The sequence below is a fragment of the Salmo salar genome, chromosome 19 (assembly GCF_965601325.2).
Source record: "Salmo salar chromosome 19, fSalSal1, whole genome shotgun sequence".
Lineage (NCBI taxonomy): Eukaryota > Metazoa > Chordata > Actinopteri > Salmoniformes > Salmonidae > Salmo > Salmo salar.
Window position 1 is genome coordinate 61,467,537 of NC_138309.1, and position 20,608 is coordinate 61,488,144.

General features: G+C 41.6%; 3 protein-coding genes across 3 annotated transcripts; all 3 read left to right on the forward strand.

Moving 5' to 3' along the window:
- Positions 1–675: 675 nt before the first annotated feature.
- LOC145862279 (general transcription factor II-I repeat domain-containing protein 2A-like) lies at positions 676–14,997 on the forward strand. The gene is given in 3 exon segments (XM_082965532.1): positions 676–683; positions 1,134–1,771; positions 14,990–14,997. Coding segments are annotated over 3 exon segments (654 nt in total).
- Positions 13,937–17,188, forward strand: LOC106579374 (myeloid-associated differentiation marker-like protein 2). The gene has a single exon (XM_082965862.1). The coding sequence runs from the start codon at positions 16,298–16,300 to the stop codon at positions 17,177–17,179; it is 882 nt and encodes a 293-aa protein (XP_082821988.1). The 5' UTR covers positions 13,937–16,297; the 3' UTR covers positions 17,180–17,188.
- Positions 17,189–18,009: 821 nt separating this feature from the next.
- On the forward strand, positions 18,010–19,081 carry LOC106579353 (myeloid-associated differentiation marker-like protein 2). The gene is made up of 3 exons (XM_014159197.1): positions 18,010–18,530; positions 18,597–18,774; positions 18,971–19,081. Exons 1-3 carry the CDS (start codon positions 18,010–18,012, stop codon positions 19,079–19,081), a joined length of 810 nt encoding a protein of 269 aa, XP_014014672.1.
- Positions 19,082–20,608: the final 1,527 nt, after the last annotated feature.

Sequence of the window (20,608 nt, forward strand, 5' to 3'; positions counted from 1 at the left end):
GAGATGTGTGCAAACCTGGTGGCCAACTACAAGAAATGTCTGACCTCTGTGATTGCCAACAAGGGTTTTGCCACCAAGTACTAAGTCATGTTTTGCAGAGGGATCAAATACTTATTTCCCTCATTAAAATGCAAATAATTTTCTAACATTTTTGACATGCGTTTTTCTGGATTTTTTGGTTGTTATTCTGTCTCTCACTGTTCAAATAAACCTACCATTAAAATTATAGACTGATCATTTCTTTGTAAGTGGGCAAACGTACAAAATCAGCAGGGGATCAAATACTTTTTTCCCCCACTGTAACAACTGCACGAGGACAGACTGTGACTGACAGGCTGACACACACTTCACAGTTACAAATAGTAGCTAGCTAGAAATTGTGCTAAAATTAGTTTTTTTTAAAGATAAGGAAAGTAGACAATGAATGTAGGGTGTTCCAGCAAGAGTGGACATCGAAATAATTATTTATTGAGGTATCAGGGAAAGCTGTGTGCTTAATGTGCAAAAAGAGCAACGTTTTCTTGAAAGACTACAACTTGTCCCGACACTTTCCGACGAAGCATGCAGAGAAATATAGGAATATGTCTTCTGAGCAGAGGGTAAGTGCATCGAAAGAGTTGCTTTCTCAGTTGCAAAAGCAGCAAGGACTTTTCACAAAACGGCATTCAGCAAACAATGGAATTGTGAGAGCTAGCTATGTGCTGTCCCACAAAATTGCTAAACATAGCAAGCCATTCGCTGAGGGTGAATTCATTAGAGAATGTTTAATTGACTCTGCAGTAACTTTGCCCCGACAAGAAATAGCTGTTTGAAAATGTTTCCCTGTCAAGACGAACAGTGACACGGAGTGTTGAGGACATCGCAGAGAATATGGAACAACAGTTGAAAGTCAAGGTAAAGGATTTCAACTATTTCTCCTTGGCCCTGGATGAGAGCAGTGATGCAGGTGACATGGCCCAGTTGTTGATATTCTTACGAGGCATAACCCCTGACTTTGAAATTACAGAGGAGCTTGCTTCAGTGCAGTCAATGAAGATCACAACCACAGGGAAAGATTTATTGGAGGAGGTTAATAAGTGTGTGGCAAAGCTGGGACTGAGTTTTGAAAAGTTATCCAGTGTGACCCCTGATAGGTGCCCAAACTTGACAGGAAAAAACATTGGCCTTTTGAAAAGGATACAAGATCAAGTAGATGAGCTGAACCAAGATCAGAAAATTATTTTCCTACATTGCATTATTCATCAGGAGGTTCTCTGTAAATGTGTTCTGAAAATGAGCCATGTTGTGGATACAGTCACTAAAGTGGTAAACTTCATAAGAGCAAAATCTTTAAACCACATGCAGTTTATCTCACTGTTGGAAGAGACAGAATTGGGTCATGCAGATCTCCCCTACCACACAAATGTGAGATTGCTGAATTTGGGGAAGGTGCTTAAAAGGGTGTGGGACCTGAAGTCGGAGCTTGCTGAGTTTTTGCAAATTAAAGGAAAATATGTGGATTTCCCTCAACTGCAACATAAAGAATGGTTGGCTGATTTTGCCTTCACTGTGGACATCATGGCCCTCATGAATGAACTGGATTCCAAACTACAAGGGAAGGGCCTTTTTGCACATCAGATGTACAGCTTTGTCAAAGCCTTCAAGGGATAATGAATTCTCCCAACCCGCCAAGTAGAGGCCAACAATCTCACCCACCTTCCGACACTACTAGTCTGTTCCCTATCAGATGACCAGTGGGAGAAGTATACATCAATGCTGCGTGCTTTGAACTGTGAGTTTTCTCGTCGTTTTGAAGATTTCAAAGTGTTGGAAAATGACATACTGTTCGTTTCCTCTCCTTTCACCTTCAATGTGGATAACGCTCCCACTGACCTGTAACTTTAGCTTATCGATCTTCAGTCTGATGCAGTGATTGGACAACTATTCAAAACAATGTCACTGACGAGGTTCTATGCATCTCTCGATGAACAAAACTTTCCAAAGATTAGGAGTCATGCTCAGAAGATGTATGTACTGTTTCGGTCAACCTACAGTTGCAAGAAAAAGTATGTCAACCCTTTGGAATTACCTATATTTCTGCATAAATTGGTCATGAAATTTGATCTGATCTTCATCTAAGTCACAACAATAGACACACATAGTGGGTTTAAACTAATAACATACAAATGATTGTGTTTTTGTTGTCTATATTGAATACATACTTTTTCCAATCTACACTGTGAATGTTTAAATTATGTGAACCTCTAGGCTAATGACTTCTCCAAAAGCTAATTGAAGTCAGGAGTCAGCTAACCTGGAGTCCAATCAATGAGACGAGATTGTAAATGTTGGTTAGAGCTGCCTTGCCCAATAAAAAAAACTCACAAAATTTGAGTTTGCTATTCACAAGCATTGCCTGATGTGAACCATGCCTCGAACAAAAGAGATCTCAGAAGACTGTGGCAAAGAAGGGGGTCGAGTGATAAATTGCAGATATGTGAGGGCAGAACTAATAAACGGGCTCTGGCCGATCACTAAAATGGCCACCCCGATCAGAACTACAGATCACAAAATGGCTGACTGCCAAAACTACAATTCCCAGAAGCAAGGGGAACCCTCAGAAGGTGAAGCCGACCCACAGATAAAGGGTCAAGAAAAACCAGGAAGGGAGAGAGAGGGCGGGAAAGGATCTATGAACCATAGAGAAAGAGACAATCTACATTGGCTGGATTGACCGTGTATGAGCTGGACTGTTTTGGACTTACCTGTTGGTGTTTAGACCTGGACCTACCGAGAACCAGATTTGTGTACCGAACCCTGCTATCCTTGACCTTGCCTGCGGCCTGGGTGGACCAGGACAGCGAAACAAACGCTCCTAACTTTGAAGAGGTTTGCCACAAGACCTAAGATTAAGAATTGTTGACTTGCATAAAGCTGGAAAGGGTTACACAAGTATCTCTAAAAGCCTTGATGTTCATCAGTCGACGGTAAGACAAATTGTCTATAAATGGAGAAAGTTCAGCACTGTTGCTACTCTCCCTAGGAGTGGCTGTCCTGCAAAGATGACTGCAAGAGCACAGCGCAGAATGTGCAGAATGTGCATTCAGCACCACAATCTTAAGAGTGTCAACTAAAGACTTACAGAAATCTCTGGAACATGCTAACGTCTCTGTTGATGAGTCTATGATAAGTAAAACACTCAACAAGAATGGTGTTCATGGGAGGACACCACGGAAGAAGCCACTGCTGTCCAAAAAAAAACATTTCTGCACGTCTGAAGTTTGCAAAGTGCAGGTCTGATCCGCAACTACAGAAAACATTTGGTTGAGGTTATTGCTGCCAAAGGAGGGTCAACCAGTTATTAAATCCAAGGGTTCACATACTTTTTCCACCCTGTACTGTGAATGTTTACACAGTGTGTTCAGTAAAGACATGAAAACGTATGTGTCTGTGTGTTATTAGTTTAAGCAGACTGTGTTTGTCTATTGTTGTGACCTATATGAAGATCAGATAACATTTTATGACCAATTTATGCAGAAATCCAGGTATTTCCAAAGGGTTCACATACTTTTTCCTGCCACTGGATGTATGTGAACAGACATTTTCAGTGATGAAATACGTATAACAAGTCATGGCACAGCTCATCTCTTAGTGACACTCACCTCTCAGCAATACTGCGCATAGCGACGTCAGAAACTATATCGGACTTCACTACTCTAGTCAAGCCCATCAGAGACTTCACTCCTCACACTGATTGAATAGTTTAAATGTAATGTTGAGCTCTCTCTCTTTCTTGTGTTTTTGTGCCTACCCGTTAACAAGGGTTCTGTCCGTGGTGCTGAATGCACAGTGTACTTTTCCCTCCGTGTAGTTCATTGCATGTTTAATAATGAAAATACCTACCAAAAGGAGAACATGGATGTGGTTTATTTCTGTGCATGTTAAAAAAGTAAAAATAAGTAGCATATATGGACGTGATTTACAGTAGATATATCTGTCAACACAGTCTTACACATGATGAATAATCCTTTAATATGATTCTGGCCCACGATAGCAAAAATATATTCTAACGTGGCCCTCCATGGAAAATAATTGCCCCGGCCTGTCCTACTCTCTCTCCTTTATTCATTTCTCAAGCGCCCAGACGGGCTGTCAACAGTTTAGTGAAATACTTTTCTTTGCGAAAACAATCGATGTTCCCTAACAGATTTCATTTGGTTTCCCAAATTAAGCACTGGGTAGCTGCAGGAACAACATTGGAGAGCCCATGGCATACAGAGTTTGGGTGGAATATCACCTGTTAGGGAAGCGAGAGCATGCTCCTCAGACAGTGGTTGGTGTGCGGAGGGAAATAAGTGTTCTCAGCTGCTCATATTAAGCACAGCTCCACTATAAAACCGAAGTAGCCTACAAAACTGACCGGTGGGTCTTTTTTCCACCTGCCCCTCTTCCTGCCCATTTGATAATGGGCCATTCTAAATCGAAACTATTTTTTACATATTAGTAAAGACTAGATTAAATAAATTGAAAATAGTCTGATGGGTGAAAATATATCAATTGATGAGAGAACAGCTGTGCAGCCTGATGAAGACAGCTTGCCTGTCGAAACGTTGGACATTACATTTTTGCATCTGAGCTCTTAGAGAGTGCGGCTCACCTTTATTTTCAAGTTTTCCACTCCGCTAGCCAGCACCTCACCTTAATAGGTGTGCGTTTCTTTTTCCTCTAGATCAGCCTGAGGCAAGGAACAGAGTGTCACGAAAATGTTCATCCCAATGTTATTAACTCAAAACTCACTATATGCTTTGACCAATTCCTCGGGGGTTGTAAGGCCCCGGTTAATAGAAGAATTCAACAAAGTCCCAGAAGTCTGCAAAAGGTTAGTTCTTTATTCAGAGAGCTCTGAATATTATACAATGTACACAGCCTTTTATACCTAACATTTGGTCATACCATGTCATACTCCTTACAAATGCCCCTTCTCCTCTTTAACACTGTCAATGCTTATTTACAAGTCTTCTCCATCACATACATTGCTTATCATATCCTGCCCCATGTTACATAATCTACTGCAAGCCTAACGGTTTCTAACAGTTTCTCCCTGGGTGGGGAGACCTTCCTGTTATTAGTTTCACAGTAGACACAAGTTGTCTGCTGTCTGTTAACAGTTCCCCTTTTCCTTGAATGTCTTGCTTACATTGCTAAATCATTAAGCTTCAACTTTTCCTACACACACACATTAGTACATTCATCTTAGAATCACTCGATTATACATTTTCAGGGTAAAATCATTTAGTCAAACCTTTAATCATATAAATTCAAATAACACAGAGCACAAGTTTTTTTTGCTACTTTCTCAAATCATCAACAGCCTATAGTCGCACCATGCAGCCCATATATGTTTTGATTTCCAAGACATTCTAAATGTTGTATCATTCACAACAAAAGTTACCAAATAACTCTAAATCCAGCATAAAGGACCTGTTTCAAATGATCACTTTCGCACTGTAATGGGAAAGATGTCCTTACTATTTTATTCAGCTAAGTTAAATTCTATTCTTCTTACTATAAAATAAAATAATTACTTATAAGCATATCTTTCTCAGCTAAATGAACAAGCCTACAGCCTATGGCATGGTGCATAGCCAGACAACATAGGCCTACAGTAGGCCAACTCATATTCTGTTCTTCTGAAATACATTTTCTTCATATTATAATGTTTCTTTAGACCGGACTAAAATAATGGATTTATTGAGATGGTGTAAATTAAATTGACTTATTAGACTTTTTTTTAATGTAGATGTTCTAAAGGTATTGTATCCATATACCTTGAGACCGCCAGGCTTTTGCATGACAATAACTGGCTGACAAAATTTCATGACCGCCACAGCCCTAATCATAACCTATTGCTGAAAAAAAAGTGTTATGGATTTGCATCCTATGCCTTATCATGGATTGAGAGTTACTTATCTAATAGAACACAGAGGATTTTCTTTAATGGAAGCCTCCTAATGTCACGTCCTGGCCAGTATATAAAGTTAATTGTTTTGTAGTTTGGTCAGGGCGTGGCAGAGGGTATTTGTTTTATGTGGTTCGGGGTGGTGTGTTTGTTAAAAGGGTGTTTGGTTTAGTATTTCCGGGTTTTGGTTTATGTCTAGGTAGTTCTATGTGGAGTCTAGTGAGTGTATGTCTATGTTTGGTTAATTGGGGTTGGGACTCTCAGTTGAAGGCAGGTGTTGTCTATCTGCCTTTGATTGAGAGTCCCATATATTAGGGTGTGTTTGTGTTTGTGATTTGTGGGTGATTGTTCTGTGTTGAGCCTATGCTAGCCAGACTGTTTGTAGTTGTTCGTTCGTTCTTTTGTTTTGTGATTTTTGTACGTTCATTTTTTTGAAGTAAATAAATTCTCAAGATGAGCATACACGTACCTGCTGCGTATTGGTCCACATTTTCCAACGATGATTTCGTTATATCATCAGAGGACGAAGACAACTGTGACACCTAATGCAAATTCAGTTGAGTGTAGTGTACCGCAGGGCAGCTGGCTTGGTCCATTATTGTTTTCTGTTTTTACTAATGACCTTCCACGGACATTGAATAAAACCTGTTTGTCTTATTTTTTGGGGGGACGACTCAACAGTATACACGTCGGCTACGACAGCGAAATAAATAACTGACACCCATAACATAGAGCTCGAGTCAGCTTTAGAATGGGTAACTAGCAATAGGCTGGTGCTAAATATAAAAAAATTTGTTTAGATCTATTATTGAGTAATGTGGCGATTGAGCATGTTGAGGAGATAAGACTGCTGGGTGTAACCCTAGATAGCAAGCTGTCATGGTCAAAACATACACTGATTATACAAAATATTAAGAACACCTGCTCTTTCCATGACCAGGTGAATCCAGGTGAAAGTTATGATCCCTTATTGATGTCACTTGTTAAATCCACTTCAATCAGTGTAGATATAGGGGAGAAGACAGGTTAAAGAAGGATGTTCAAGCCTTGAGACAATTGAGACATGGATTGTGTATGTGTGCCATTCAGAGGGCGAATGAGCAAGACAAGACAAAAATAACGGGGTATGGTTGTAGGTGCCAGGAGCACCGGTTTGAGTGTTTCAAGAACTGCAACGCTGCTGGCTTTTTCAAGCTCAACAGTTTCAAGAATGGTCCACCACCCAAAGGGCATCCAGCCAACTTGACACAACTGTGGGATGCATTGGAGTCAACATGGGTCAGCACATCTGTGGAACACTTTCAACACCTTGTCGAGTCCCTACCCTGACGAATTGAGGCTGTTTTGAGGGCAAAAGGAGTGGGGTGCAACTCAAGGTGTTCCTAATGTTTGGTATACTCAGTGTATAGACTCAATGATTGCTAAATGGGAAGAGATCTGTCCAAGATAAGCCGTTGTTCTGCTTTCTTGACATGTCAGTCAACCAGACAGGTCCTGGTAACACTTTACATGACACCCAGCATCATAACACGTTATGACATGGTCATAGCCATGTCATAACAGCTGACATAACTTGTCAGAACCTGACATAATATGGTCATAACACTCACGACACATATTTAGACCTGTTGTGACATATTGGATTATTTTATGGCTGGTTATGACACCTGCACTACAGTTAAAGAGTTTGGGGTCACATAGTAATGTCCTTGTTTAAAAAAAAAAAAAAAAATTGTCCATTAAAATAACATAAAATGTATAAAAAATACAGTGTAGACATTGTTAATGTTGTAAATGACTATTGTAGCTGGAAACGGCTGATTTTTTAATGGAATATCTACATAGGCGTACAGAGGCCCATTATCAGCAACCGTCACTCCTGTGTTCCAATGGCACGTTGTATTAGCTAATCCAAGTTTATAATTTTAAAAGTCAGCTGTTATGAAATGGTTATTACCGTGTCATAACGTGTTATGAATCTGGGTGTCAAGTAAAGTGTTATTTCATAGATGTCTTCACTATTATTCTACAATGTAGAAAATAGTAAAAATAAAGAAAAATCCTTGAATAAATAGGTGTCAAGTAAAGTGTTACCCAGGTCCTACAGGCCCTAGTTTTGGCACACCTGGACAATTGCCCAGTTGTGTGGTCAGATATGCAAAGAGGGACATGGGTAAATTGCAGTTGGTCCAGAACAGAGCAGCACGTATCACACTTAGGTGTACACGGAGGACGAATGTCAGTAACATGCATGTCAATCTCTCCTGGCTCAAAGTTGAGGAGAGATTGAATGCATCACGATTGGTCTTTGTGTGAGGTGTTGAAGGTACCGAACTGTTTGTTCAAGAAGTTGGCACTAAGTTGGGACACTCATCGGTACAACACAAGACATGCAGTCAGAGGTCTCTTCACAGTCCCCAGGTCCAGAACAGAAGCTGGGAAACGCATAGTATTAAATAGAGCCATGACTTCATGGAACTCTCTGCCACAGCAGGTAACTCAAGCTAGCAATAAAACCATATTTAAAAAATGGATAAAAGAACACCTTACGGCACAACGGGGACTGTGAAGAGACAGACATCATTTGTATATATTTTGTATTGTAATTTACACTGTATTATGTATTGTATTATGTAGGTGGGTGGCCTTGCACGAGCCTTGGCTTGTGCGAGCCGGAATGGCGAGAGGCATAGGCAGGAGATTATGTATATTATGTATTTTATTTGTTGTGTTGTTTCCTGTTTGGACCCCAGGAAGAGTAGCCATTGCCTTGGCAGTGGCTATTTGGGGATCCAAATAAAGTACTAAATAGAAAAAAATGGAGCCTACCTCAGCAGGAGAAAAAAATAGGCTACTAAATTCTCATAACAAGCTTTGCAGAGAATAGGCTACTGAGAGACAGTAATGTGGCGCTCTGTGGTGAGGCTGAGGCAGGCTGCAGTGTATGCAAGAGGAAGCAGAGGAGACCGAGAGAAAGAGGGAGCAAGCAGAGAGAGAGATTAGTATATTGGTTCCCAAACTTGGGGTCTGGGCCCCATGCGGGGTCCCCTGAAAAAATCTGTACTAATCTTATCAAACAAGTTAGGAACTTAAAAAAAGAAGATCTATTTCAATATGAACATCCCTACATGGCCTATATTTCCTATAGGCCTAGGCCTACATTCAAATGCAAACAATACAGTTCTAAAAATGTAATACCGTGGTTGTTCGTCTCGATCGCTCACTGGAGTTTATTGTTGACCTATTTCCCACTTTTTTATTTACCACTACATCACTGATATTAATACAGAATCATAATTAATATTGTAATAATTTATGTGAATGTGATAATACGATAATCTGTGTGCTCCATTGATGTCTGTTTGTGCGGCGCTTGATTAGTAATGCCTAGGAATACAAACGTGAAGGCTCTGTAGTTTGAGAAAAGAGTTGATGATTTCATGCAATTCATCATTATAACTGACTGAACAGTCGCTGATGCTATACGTGTCAGTGTCAATCACTTCTCATATTTCCCTCCTTTCAGGGGTATAACATTACAATTGTATAGCTAATAGGCTATGTGTTTGTAGATGGACTGAGGTGAATGAACCTACAGCAGCAAAGGTGATAATGGCTGGGGCCATTTTTGCTTGTTTTTACTGTTCTCCAAATAGCATTTTAAAGTTGTTTTAATTGTATAGAAACTCCCCTACCCCCTTCCGGACCTCACTAAAACCATGGTTACGGCCCTGATGAGTACTCTTAGGGGGAAAATGGGTGATCGAGCTATAAAATGTCTATGGAGGAAAAAATTTAAGAAAAAGACTGAGGTGAAGAGCTGGAGTAAACACTTGTTATTCTGGCCTGGCAGGTTTCGATAAAGCCCTTATCTCCGATGCAACCTTAAAGGGAGTCATTGTTGAAGGGCAGTATTTCCTCCGACTTGTTCGAGGACACATCTTTAGCACCGTGGCCTCATCCAGCACTGTGCAATTAACCCAGTCTCTCCGAGACTGTCCTTCCAAAACAAAATGGCCGCCCGGTGGGATATGTTCAAGCAGCAGAGAGGTACGTACCACCACATTTAATCATGGCAAGGCAACTGGAAACATGACCGAATACAAACAGTGTAGTTATTCCCTCCGTAAGGCAATCAAACAAGCAAAGCGTCAGTATAGAGACAAAGTGGAATCGCAATTCAACGGCTCAAACACGAGACGTATGTGGCAGGGTCTACAGACAATCACAGATTACAAAAAAAAGCAGCCCCGTCTCGGACATCGACGTCTTGCTCCCAGACAAATTAAACAACTTCTTTGCATGCTTTGAGGACAATACAGTGCCACTGACACAACCTGCTACCAAATACTGTGGGCTCTACTTCTCCGTGGCCGACATGAGTAAAACATTTAAACGTGTTAACCCTCGCAAGGCTGCAGCCCCAGACGGCATCCCTAGCCGCGTCCTCAGAGCATGCGCAAACCAGCTGGCTGGTGTGTTTACGGACATATTCAATCAATCCCTATCCCAGTCTGCTGTCTCCACATGCTTCAAGATGGCCATCATTGTTCCTGTACCCAATAATGCAAAGGTAACTGAACTAAATGACTATCGCCCCATAGCACTCACTTCTGTCATCATGAATTGCTTTGAGAGACTAGTCAAGGATCATATCACCTCCACCCTACCTGATACCGTAGACCCGCTCCAATTTGCTTACCGCCCCAATAGGTCCACAGACAATGCAATCGCCATCACACTGCACACTGCCCTATCCCATCTAGACAAGAGGAATACCTATGTAAGAATGCTGGTCATTGACTACAGCTCAGCATTAAACACCATAGTACCCTCCAAACTCATCATTAAGCTTGAGACCCTGGGTCTCGACACAGCCCTGTGCAACCGGGTCCTGGACTTCCTGCCGGGCCGCCCCCAGGTGGTGAAGGTAGGAAACAACATCTCCACTCCGCTGATCCTCAACACTGGGGCCCCACAAGGGTGCGTTCTCAGCCCTCTCCTGTATTTTGCAGACGACACTACCGTGATAGGCCTGATTACCAACAACAACGAGACAGCCTACAGGGAGGAGGTGAGGGCCCTCGGAGTGTGGTGTCAGGAAAATAACTTCTCACTCAATGTCAGCAAAACAAAAGAGATGATCGTGGACTTCAGGAAACCGCAAAGGGAGCACCCCCCCCCCCCCCCATCCACATCGACAGGACAGCAGTGGAGAAGGTGTAAAGTTACATATCACCGACAAACTGAAATGGTCTACGCACACACAGTGTGGTGAAGAAGGCGCAACAGCACCTCTTCAACCTCAGGAGGCTGAAGAAATTTGGCTTGTCACCCGAAAACCCTCGCTAACTCATACAGGTGCACAATTGAGAGCATGTTGTCGGGCTGTATCACCGCCTGGTATGATAACTGCACCTCCCACAACCGCAGAGCATGCCAGAGGGTGGTGCGTTCTGTACAACGCATCATCCGGGGGCAAACTGCCTGCCCTCCAGGACACCTACAACACCCGATGTCACAGGAAGGCAAAAAAGATCATCAAGGACAATAACCACCCGAGCCACTACCTGTTCATCTCACTTCCATTCAGAAGGCGAGGTCAGTACAGGTGCATCAAAGCTGGGACAGATAGATTCAAAAACAGCTTCTATCTCAAGGCCATCAGAATGTTAAACAGCCACCACTAGCACAGAGAGGCGGCTGCCTACCTACAGACTTGATATCATTGGCCACTTTATTAAATGGAACACTAGTCATTTTAATAATGCCACTATAAGAATGTTTACATATCTCGCATTACTCATCTCTTAAGTATATACTGTATCCTTCACTATATGTTCTTTACTATCTATTGCATCTTAGCCACTCTGTCACTGCGCATCCATATATTTTATACTTCTATATTCTCATCCCATTCCTTTACTAGATTGTGTGTATTAGGTTTTGCTGTGGAATTTGGTGCATGCATCATAATTGTGTTCCTTACCGACTACTAGGGAAATCCAGGAATGGAGTGCTGTGTGATCGTCTCCTCGGTGTGTTTCCCCTTGACGATCCTTGTCATCGTCCTAAACCTCTGTCCCTCTGTAAAACATCTCCTGCAGCCTCTGGAGGTGTACCTGGCTGCCTTTGATGTCCCGACCTTTCTCCTGTACACCTCCTCTGTGACACTGTGGCCCGTCTTCAGCTTCCAGAATGACCTTCGTCCTTCTATCTGCCAAAACTGACGTGTCAACCTGCTCCTTTACTTTGTGAACTTGATTTATTCCCTGTGTGGCTTAGTTCATTGTACTACCGGTGCACGATGACACCTACATACAGTACGAGTCCAAAGTTTGGCCACACTTACTCATTCAAGGATTTTTCTTTATTTTTACTATTTTTTACATTGTAGAATAATAGTGAAGACATCACAACTATGAAATAACACATATGACATCATGTAGTAACAACATAAAAGTGTTAAATAAATCAAAATATATTTTATATTTGAGATTCTTCAAAGTAGTCACCCTTTGTCTTGATGACAGCTTTGCACACTCTTGGCATTCTCTCAACCAGCTTGATGAGGTAGTCATCTGGAATGCATTTCAATTAACAGGTGTGCCTTGTTAAAAGTTAATTTGTGGAATTTCTTTCCTTCTTAATGCATTTGAGCCAATCTGTTGTGTTGTGACAAGGAAAGGGTGGTATACAGAAGATAGCCCTATTTGGTAAAAGACCAAGTCCATATTATGGCAAGAACAACTCAAATAAGCAAAGAGAAACGACAGTCCATCATTACTTCAAGACATGAAGGTCCGTCAACCAAGAAAATTTCAAGAACTTAGACAGTCGCAAAAACCATAAAGTGCTATGATGAAACTGGCTCTCATGAGGACCGCCACGGGAAAGGAAGACCCAGAGTTACCTCTGCTGCAGAGGATAAGTTCATTAGAGCTAACTGCACCTCAGATTGCAGCCCAAATAAATGCTTCAGAGTTCAAGTAACAGACATATCTCAACATTAACTCTGCAGAGGAGACTCCATGAATCAGGCCTTCATGGTCGAATTGCATCAAAGAAACCACTACTAAAGGACACCAATAAGAATAAGAGACTTGCTTGGGCCAAGAAGCATGAGCAATGGACATTAGACCGGTGAAAATATGTCATTTGGTCTGATGAGTCCAAATATGAGATTTTTGGTTCCAACCGCCGTGTCTTTGTGAGACGCAGAGTAGGTGAACGGATGATCTCCACATATGTGGTTCCCACCGTGAAGCATGGAGGAGGAGGTGTGATGGTGTGGGGGTGCTTTACTGGTGACACTGTCAGTGATTTATTTTGAATTCAAGGCACACTTAACCAGCATGGCTATCACAGCATTCTGCAGCAATACACTATCCCATCTGGTTTGCACTTAGTGGGACTATAATTTGTTTTTCAACAGGACAATGACCCAAAACACACCTCCAGACTATGTAAGTGCTATTTGACCAAGAAGAAGAGTTCTGGTGCTGCATCAGATGACCTGGCCTCCACAATCACCCGACCTCAACCCAGTTGAGATGGTTTGGGATGAGTTGGAAGGCAGAGTGAAGGAAAAGCAGCCAACAAGTGCTCAGCATATGTGGGAATGTGACAGGTTAAAGGAAATACTCATAGCCTGTTATACATTAAAAAGTATTAGTAAGTTCATAGTATGTGAGGATCTTAAAACATCTAAGGTTAAAAAGATCATGCATTCAGTACTAGTTAATAGAGATTGATAAAATTCATATAATTGTGTTAAAAAGTTCAAATCCGTCAAGCGTACAAAGGGTAAGAAGTGTAAGAGGAATGTGTAAACGTTATATTGATTACTTTATTTTGTGTTGCCTAATTGAAGGGTAAAAGTGTTAATCTGTGATCTACTAAATGCTCTTAATCTATGAGCCTGAGATCGATTGCTCTGGTCTCCACCCAAGTTCCTGGGGAAATTGTGGTCTTTTCCTCATTGCACTAAAGTTCTCATTGAGGAAACAATACCGTATCACTCTCGTGATTATTTCTCCCCTTTTTCAGGTACGTTATTGATGATAAAACAGAGTAATTTAAATGTAATAACTCGCTAACATGTCATGAGTGTTTAAGGTGTGTCTTAGTAACATCTTGAGGAAGTTAGAGTTAAGTTTGCAGAGAGTAATATGTGCGTGTGAGCGAAGCCCTGCTCGGTTGCAGCGAAGAATAGCTTCGTACTGAGAATAGCTTCGTACTGAGAGTAGCTGCCATTTTATGTTGATTGTGAATGAACATGTCCGTTGTTAATAAGATATTTTGCGGTGTTATTTGTATAATGGTTTTTCAAACACTTTATTGACTGTTGATAAATTGAGTTATGGTTTACTGAGTTAAAGCTTTGTGCTTGACAGTTATATTGAAATGAGTATATGTTTCAGTGAATTACAGTGTATACTGTTGTGACTTGAATAAGCCTTGTACCCTACAAAACTACCGTAATTTCCGGACTTTTGAGCGCACCTGAATATAAACAACACCCACTGAATTTAATTATTATTATTTTTTAACATAAATAAGCCGCACATGTCTATAAGCCGCAGGTGCCTACCGGTACATTGAAACAAATGAACTTTACACAGGCTTTAACGAAACACGGCTTGTAACAAAAATAAATAGGCTTTAACGAAACACGGCTTGTAACAAATAAATAGGCTTTAACGAAACACGGCTTGTAACAAAAAATAAAAAATTTGCAGTAAACAGTAGCCTACCAAGAAAGTCATTGGTCACTATCTTCCTCCTCCTGTGCACTAAAACCACTGAAGTCATCTCCTTTCAAAAAAAATTGAAAGCGGGAAAATCCATATATTAGTTCGTCATTGTTTAAGCCGCGAGGTTCAAAGCGTGGGAAAAAAGTTGCGGCTTATAGTCCGGAAATTACGGTATCTATTTCCTGTAGATCTGTTGTTCTGTAAAATGTGTTACTTTTGTAAAATGATTGCACTAAAGTTCTCATTGACGAAACAATACCGTATCACTCTTGTGATTATTTCTCCCCTTTTTCAGGGGCGTAACAGGAACTCGTTCAAGACTGTTGGAAAAGCATTCCTCTTGAAAGTGGTTGAGAGAATGCCAAGAGTGTGGAAAGCTGCCATCAGGGCAAAGGGTGGCAACTTTTTTTGTTTGTTTGTTTTTTGTTTTTTTACTACATGATTCCATATGTGTTATTTCATAGATGTCTTCACTATTATTCTACAATGTAGAAAATAGTAAAAAATAAAGAAAAACCCTTGAATGAATAGGTGTGTCCAAACTTTTGACTGGCACTGTATATGTTGCACGTTCAGTACATCCTCGTCAGTAAAAATGTTCATCTTACCAAATTCGTTTTTCTGTACTTTATTTAGTCTGTCTAACTAGCTTTTTTATTTAAAAAAACAACCCAAAAACGCACCAACGTATTGCGGCTCACAGGCCTTCTGTAAGGGCTGTCGTGAGAGAGAGTAGACCAAGGTGCAGCGGAGTTAGTGTTCATCATTGAATATTTAATCACAGAAAGAACACTATACAAACAAAACAAGAAAACTGACAGCCAAACAGTCCTGTCAGGTGCAAACACTAACAGAAACAATTACCCACAAAACCCAAAGGAAAAACATGCTCCTTATGTGTGACTCCCAATCAGCAACAATGAGCTTCAGCTGTGCCTGATTGGGAGCCACACACGGCCCAAAACAAAGAAATACAAAAACATAGAAAAAGGAACATAGAACGCCCACCCAATGTAACACCCTGGCCTAACCAAAATAAATAACAAAAACCCCTCTCTATGGCCAGGGCGTTACACCTTCCCTGAAGAAGCAATGGAATAGCCACTAAAATAAAGGCTTTTTAAATTTTGCCTTGTATTTTTTGAAGTACAATATTTTTACACAGCTGCAACTTCATTTGGTTGCTATAAGTTATACCCCATTCTCCGATGAACACCTCTCCTTATTTTCATTCTTGATATCAAAGCAGCTCTCCCTCCTTTTTTGTATATTGATATAAACCTTGCTTCATTTTGTCTATGGAAACTTGTGAGAGTGTGTATTTGTAACAGATGTTTTCCATGCTTGAATTGAAAACCTTTAGCCAGTCTCTTTTTCAAAAACTTGAGAAACACTTCCTCTTAAAACTCACTGAAGTATACTGTCCGGTGTGGATACTGCACACCGTATTTCATGAATATCATGCAAAGCACATTGTGACTGGCTATCTACTAGGTAACAGATAAGAGGATAGCTCAGACGAAGCTCACTCTCTCCTCTACCATTTACAGCTGTCTAGAAAGCCTGATAGAGGAGAAGAGGCATCATCACACACTCGAAGACAATGGACAAAATAAAAAAGACCCTGTCCGAAGCCGTATTCACTCCTTCCTCTCTAATAAATGGACGAGGGGCCCTGCACATGACTCAGATAGTGCTGGGCATCTTGACCTTCATCCTGGCCGCTGTTCAGGGCGAGACTCAACACACCTACTGGAACTATGCCATGTTCACCTGGGCCTTCTGCTCCATCATGACCCTCATCATCACCGTCATTGAGATGTTCATGCTTCACCTCCCCCTCAAGGTTTGTCTGGACTGGGACGACTTCACCACGGGAATGGCAATGTCCTCCGCTCTCATGACCGCGTCCGTCTTCGTCATGTACGCCAACTTCTACATCTGCCGAAAATGTTTGTACTCGATTGTGATCGCCTTCCTCGCCCTACTTTGTGGCGTGGCCTACATCTTAGAGGTCCTGAAAGATAAGTTCATGGATAAGAAGAAGGGGAGCTACCTGGCCGCCCTGCCTGGCTTCTGGAAGGTTCTGGAGGCTTTCGTGAGCTGCATAATTTTTATCTCCCTCACGGGTTATGACGGGAAACCGGCACTGATAATGTGCATTGTGGCCTATGTCATTCCCTTCCCCATCATCCCTATTATCATCATCACCAACATCTTGACAAAAATGAAGTGTTTGCCATTTAATATAGACAGGTTTGTGTTTATATTTCTGGTCATCTCTGTGGTTCTCTATACCTTTGCTGCCATCATCTGGCCCATCTATACATTCAAAGGCAACCCTCGTCCCAGTGACTGTCCTGGAAGCTTCTGTATCTGGGCCATACAGTTCATGGTGGCATTCATGACATACGTCAATCTGATCCTCTTTATAATGGACTTGGTGTTTACCCTGCTTGGGATATGTGGCTTCAAACGCTCATAGCGGTAATTGCTCTCTGTCTGTATCTGTTTTACTGTACTATATAATCCATAGCTTTTCATGAATTATTTGTTGTTGCATTGAATAGTCATTTAACAAAAGCTGCTTGTTTCCCCTCATCTTTTTTGATTTTGAAAAAAAAACAAAAATTATAGTTTCAGTAGAACAAATATAAACCCTGCAGTGACCTCTGAGGAATTTGTCATGATGTTACACGATAATGATGAAATGATCCATATAGAACGTAAAGGGTATAGTTACAATGTCAGTCACACATGGATATTTCCATGGCAACAAGGCTACATTTACATAAAAGTAGCCTATGTAACAGCATTACATGGCCAACATTCACAACTGCTGTATATGATAAAGGATTTTGAATCACCACAACCACATTGCTTATCAACAGATAGTTTGTTGATAATATGACCATCTGTAGTGTATCTACAGATTGACTATTCGGACTATCTAAATAAAGTGTGACCGCATTCTCATTGGTCTATAACAGTAATAGGGCAGAACAGCTTCTCCATAGTGTACTGTATATCTACTTCTCCAGGGATTTGAATTACGATATTAGTGTCAAACGTACGTTAACCATTAACAGCAGATAGCCTGCCCACTTCTGTCTGTAATACTATAAGGGTTGCCTCCATCCTAGATTGTGAAACAGTTATGAAGGTGGAATAACTCAGCGTAACTCAAGGGAAGTGTTGTCACTCAAGAGTCAACAGTAAAAGTTGAGCTTGGAAAATCTTGGTTATCCCCCAAAAAAAGCCACACAGGTCGAATAGAATTTTGGAATTGAAGTTTACCGTATTCAGGAGTTGGAGATGTGTAAACACTTCAAGAGTCTGCCCAACATCTTGCGGCTGCTGGAGATCATACTGTGTACCTTAGCCTTGGTCATCCCTATGTTCAGGGGTAGGATGGTGAACCCATATGGCATCTACTGCGAGTTCATCTGGGTCTTCTGTGTCATTGTGGCTGTGGTTCTACTGGTGTCTGAGATCATGCTAAAACACGTCCTCCTGCCCAACTGGGACGACCTTGTTTGCGGTCTGACCATGCTGTGCACGCTCATGGTCGCCGCCGCCACGCTCATTTTCGCCATCGTCTTTGGCTGCCTGTCATGTATCAGCAGTGTCTTCTGCATCATCTTCTCATTGGCCGCTACCGTGGTCTTCCTGGTGGACAGCGTCAAGAGAAAAATGAAATGTCCAAAGGGCTATCTATCAAACCTGAGGGGTATTCTGAGATTCACAGAGGCCGTCCTGGCTTGCATCATCCTCGCCGGCGCCACCAACTACTTCCTGGGTGTGGAAGGCGAATTCCGCCCACCCGCCATGTTGTGGTGCATTGTAGTCTATGTAGTCTGTCTCCCTGTGACCGTTCTCGTCATACCCATCCATCTGTGCAGTCTACTTGAATCCCTCTTCTCCTGTATTGGGATGGAACTTTTGGAGTTGGTGTTTAACATAGTGGCTGTGGTGTTGTACCTGTCTGCCGTCATCCTCTGGCCTATTTTCGGTTACAAGCACTACCGTGAGTACAATCCACCAAACTGTGACAACTGTCGCCATGTCAACCTGGATGTGGTAACTGTGGGGACCATTGCCAATCTCATCCTCTACGTCGTGGACTTGGTTTTCACCATCTTGGCTCGACTGAAATCCTAACATCTTGCTAAGTTAAGAGGTAGGTCTACATTTTCTTTTATAACATATTGTCTGTATGGTCTGTTTCCAGTAATCATCAACCTCAACCTCTTTTCCTGTAAAACATATCTTCCAGCTTCTAGAGGTGTACCTGGGTGGCTTTGACATCCTGGCCGTGCTTCTGTACACCTCCGCTGCGACCCTGTGGCCTGTCTTCAGCTTTCAGAAGGACTTTCATCTGCCATAACTGCACATGGGACAATCTGGTGGTTGTAGCGTATGTCAATCCTTTACGTTGTGGATTTTATTTATTCCCTGTGTTAATTGTTGTTCTTTTTCATAACATAATATAACCTATGGAGCTTTATTTGAAAGCCCAGATGTACAGTACATCCTTGTCAATGAAACTCTTCATCCTCTTTATAGTGGACCTGAGGAGAATCTCAATTGCATACTCCTCACGTCCTCTTGCCGAGGACGAGGAGAGAGGACGCGAGAAGTATGCAATCAAGATCTTCCCCTGGTTCTTACCCTGCTCTGGATATTAGGCTTCAAACGCCCATAGCTGACCTCTGGTGGTAACTGATCTCTCTTCGGTCTGTCTGCCTAATCCTGTATAGATCTCGCATTAATTCTTCATCAAGATATGCATCGGTGAAAAATATGCCCATGTATAACTGTCACGAGGTGGAAAATGTTAGTTTGGATCTGGGTTGATCAGGAAGAGTGAAGTAGAGGCAGGCAACGGTTTCAACAAATAACATTTAATAGGTCATGGCTTTTTGATGGTTACACCACACAATGTTCTGTTCCATAGTTTTTGTTTAGCCAATGCAAATAGATTAAAAGTTCAAAATGACATACAAATACCAGAAAGAAACAAACCTAACAGAAATGGGCACTGGAAGTGGTGCAGGTGCCCAGTTGCTCCCTTTTTGGTACAGTTGCTTCAACTCAAAGACCTCTGTATGATCTCACCAAACGGATGCGCTCTCTCGCTCAGCCAACAAAGGGCTCCACCATGACTCCAGACTGCATGACTTCCTGTGGGCGGCCACCCCTAAAACACGGGTTAAATAGAATTCAGAAGAACACTTACTTAATCCATCATCCAATTAAATGTCTGGGCGAGTTAAAGAGTCTCTTATAGACGAATCCACCACATTGAAAGTTCCTATTAAGATGGGTGGCATACCTTGACACTTTATCAACCCCTCCAGTCACCCTTGATACCTGCTGTCCTTTGATCTGTTCACAACCCCCCCCCCCCTTTATTATTTTTGTTATTATATCTGTATTATTGTGTGATGTGATTCTCATGTTTTTTCATTTTCTTTGTCTGTAGGCTAGGGCTTGTACCCTTTTTCTTTTGTTATGTGTAGTGGCGTGTGTTATGTTATTCCTTGTTTATGGAAAAATAAAATAAAACATCTTAATTAAAACAAAAGTGTGTGATACAATTTTGAAGTGCCAAAACCTAACGTCTCTTCATACCCTTATGTTCTCAATGTGTCACGGATTTGTAGGGCAGGAGGAAGGAGCAGAGTCAAATGCAGGATACGATTGTTCGGTAGGCCGAAGTTTATTGACACCCAACACACTAGGTGTATCCAGGGGCGAAAATCTGATATCAACTTTGGGGGGGACAATTACATGAAATTTTCTCAAGAGCAATTCCTGAGGGGGACACCAAAAGTAGTGCTGTAACACATAGCCTACATTGTAATATGGTAAATGTAAATTGAGGAACCAAAGAAATAAGGTGTTTGCCGTA

Coding starts and splice junctions, on each gene's coding strand:
- LOC106579374 (XM_082965862.1), top strand. CDS start 16,298: ATGGACAAAATAAAAAAGACCCTGTCCGAAGCCGTATTCACTCCTTCC.
- LOC106579353 (XM_014159197.1), top strand. CDS start 18,010: ATGTGTAAACACTTCAAGAGTCTGCCCAACATCTTGCGGCTGCTGGAG. Junction 18,531..18,596: donor CGCCCACCCGCCATGTTGTG/GTGCATTGTAGT, acceptor CCATCTGTGCAG/TCTACTTGAATCCCTCTTCT. Junction 18,775..18,970: donor GCCATGTCAACCTGGATGTG/GTAACTGTGGGG, acceptor CATATCTTCCAG/CTTCTAGAGGTGTACCTGGG.